This window comes from Otolemur garnettii, unplaced genomic scaffold (assembly GCF_000181295.1).
Source record: "Otolemur garnettii isolate 467f Iridium unplaced genomic scaffold, OtoGar3 scaffold00058, whole genome shotgun sequence".
NCBI classification, from domain to species: Eukaryota; Metazoa; Chordata; class Mammalia; order Primates; family Galagidae; genus Otolemur; species Otolemur garnettii.
The window spans coordinates 6,244,957-6,247,525 of record NW_003852453.1 but is presented as its reverse complement, the minus strand read 5'-3'; the positions used below and the strand labels follow the sequence as shown (position 1 = coordinate 6,247,525).

The following is a 2,569-nucleotide window of genomic DNA, read 5'->3' as shown; positions in this document are numbered from 1 at the left end:
AGCTTAAGCAATTCTCTTGCCTCTGCCTTCCAAGTAGCTGGGACTACAGGCACCCTCCACAACGCCAGGCTATTTTTTGGTTGTAGTTGTCACTGCTGTTTTTAGCAGGCCCGGGCCAGGTTCGATCCCACCAGTCTCAGCGTATGTGGCCAGCACCCTAGCCACTGAGCTACAGGCACCGAGCCTTGGCTCTCCCTTTTAAATTGTGTGTCCTTCTGATCTTTTGCTTTACCCCACCAGTGTTGAGACCTCAGGCTGCCTGCCAGGTTGGTCTTACCTGATTCTTTGTCTCTGAGACACTGTTGTTTTTTAACAATACCCCTGGGCATGAAATTATCTACACTTTGTTCCAAAGAGAACAAATCCTTCTTCTTCAGAGCCTGCCAGTCTTCCTAGCCTACCGTTCTTGGCAGAACCTCTACAGCATGGAGCTGGGGGAGAAGCAAGAGGATGAGAGCAGTTCCATGCTGTTCTTCCTAAGGTGCAGTAGATCTCCTTGAGTAAACACCTTTGACCAGTTTCCAGAGACCTTAACTGGTTGCTTGTGACTATTTTGTCCAGTTTCATCACTGCTTTTGAAGAGTAGATTGCTGAGCTTTTCACTTACCCATTCTGGAAGTTCTGCCTGTGCCTGTAATGGAATTCCATCGCTTCCTCATATATCACCTATGTCCTTTTATCCTTCCCAAACTGTAGAGTTTTAGAGTTTGGCTAGTGTTTTTGGTTATTTCCCCACTAGCCATTAAAAAAAGTATCAACACTTGAAGACAAAGGAAAGGCTATCCCTAAACAAAATTAATGCGTGAAATAGAGGCTTAAGCTAGGCAAGTGGTGCTTGCCTGTAGCCCTGGCTGCTTGGGAGACCCAGATGGGAGGATTGCTTGAGGGTAGGGTCAGGGTGCCAAGTGCTATCTAGGATCAGATCTATGAATAGCTACTACTTCCCAGTCCAGACAACGTAGCCAAGACCTTGTCTCTAAAAAGGAAAAGAAAGAAAGAAATACAGGTTTATTTTATTTAAGTCTGGGATTAGTTTCATACTCTAAAAAAATTAGTGTAGTGATTAAAATTTATGGCTTTATTATAGATTTAGCTAGGTGTTAACTTTTTGTTACTGCTTTTTATTGGATGGTCTGTTTATTTTATGGATGTGGTCTGCTATGTCACTGTTAATTTGGAGTAACTTAACAATTCCCAGTAATGTATATTTAAAAATTATAACATAATTATATAGAAATACAGAGATCCCTTTAGATGTATAAATTATATGAAATTTTAAAGTTTTAATAGTTTTCTTAGAGGCAAGCCTTACAAAAATATTCAAGTCAAAAAGAAGGTTGAAACTTGAGCCATAACCTGGATAATGTCTTAAAGGAAAGCTAAGAATTCTAAATAGTGCCTGAATTTAACTACAAGGAATTAAAATAATTATAAATTCATTTTCACATTTTGAATCATATGATCTGTGAGCCCTTACCTTCTGAAAGAAGTCTGCCGGGAGATAAACCTCAGAGAGCCTTTTGTCTTTATTTTATTCTCTAAATTATATGAATTGTGAGTAAAAACCAAAATTATTTTTGAAGTTAGGGGTAGTTCTTTGTTCCTCTTTAATTCTAAGGTTATAAAACTTCACTCTAGCACTAATTAAAATTGTTTTTAAATTTGACAGGCATATTTGAGTTGGCAGATCATCAGAAGCACCCGGCAGGTACCATCGATGTTATATTGAAGTGGAAATTTGCTTACCTTCCACCAAGCGGATCCATCACAACTGAAGACTTAGGAGATTTCATACACAGAGAAGAGCCAGAAGTTACTGAAATACCACCTCCAACATCCTCTGTTAGCACATTAGTTGTAGTGAGTAACAGTGACTTTCAATTTTCTTCTGAATATAAAACTTAATAAATATCCTTCCACCAAAAAACATAGCTGAAATCCTATCTAGAATGTAATGGTCATAATAGTCTGATGTTGGTTTATTTTAGACACCAAGACCTAAACCAAGACAGCGCGTCACACCTGTAGATAAGAAGGTGTCTTTTGTGGATGTCCCACCACAGAGAGATGTAAGTAGGAAACTCAAAGTAGTGGTATTTTTCCCATAGCAAATACAGGTGTACTGTACCCTGCCTGATTTCAATGGGAACAGGTGAGTAAAGTATGTCTTTTCCCTTTATTTATTTTTATTGATTGATTTATTTATTTATTGCAGTTTTTGGCCAGGGCTGGGTTTGAACCTGCCACCTCCGGCATATGGGGCCAGCGCCCTACCCTTTTGAGCCACAGGCACCATCCTGTCTTTTCCCCTTCAAATGATAGTTTTATGTTTTGACACATAAGTGTTAAATGTTCATATTCTTTGATTTAAACCTTCTCATGACCCCCTATCTCTCTCTCGCTATAGCCTCAATCCGCACTCCAATTTACAGAAAAAAAAAAAAGTCTTCAACAAAGTTGGGTAATTTGTTCCTCAGTTTTCACACTGTTTGTTGAGCTCACCCCAGTCAGTTTGTTAAACTCATTAAAACTCCCCATATCCAGTAGTCAGTTCCCAGCGCCCTTCATC

General features: G+C 39.2%; 1 protein-coding gene across 1 annotated transcript in view; it reads left to right on the top strand.

Annotated features, from left to right (window-relative positions):
* RPGRIP1L (RPGRIP1 like) overlaps positions 1 to 2,569 on the top strand; it is a 105,403-nt gene that overhangs the window by 56,498 nt on the left and 46,336 nt on the right. The window contains exons 19-20 of the mRNA XM_023514739.1: positions 1,670 to 1,860; positions 1,989 to 2,069. Coding sequence (XP_023370507.1) covers positions 1,670 to 1,860; positions 1,989 to 2,069 — 272 coding nt within the window. The remainder of the gene's footprint in view (positions 1 to 1,669; positions 1,861 to 1,988; positions 2,070 to 2,569) is intronic.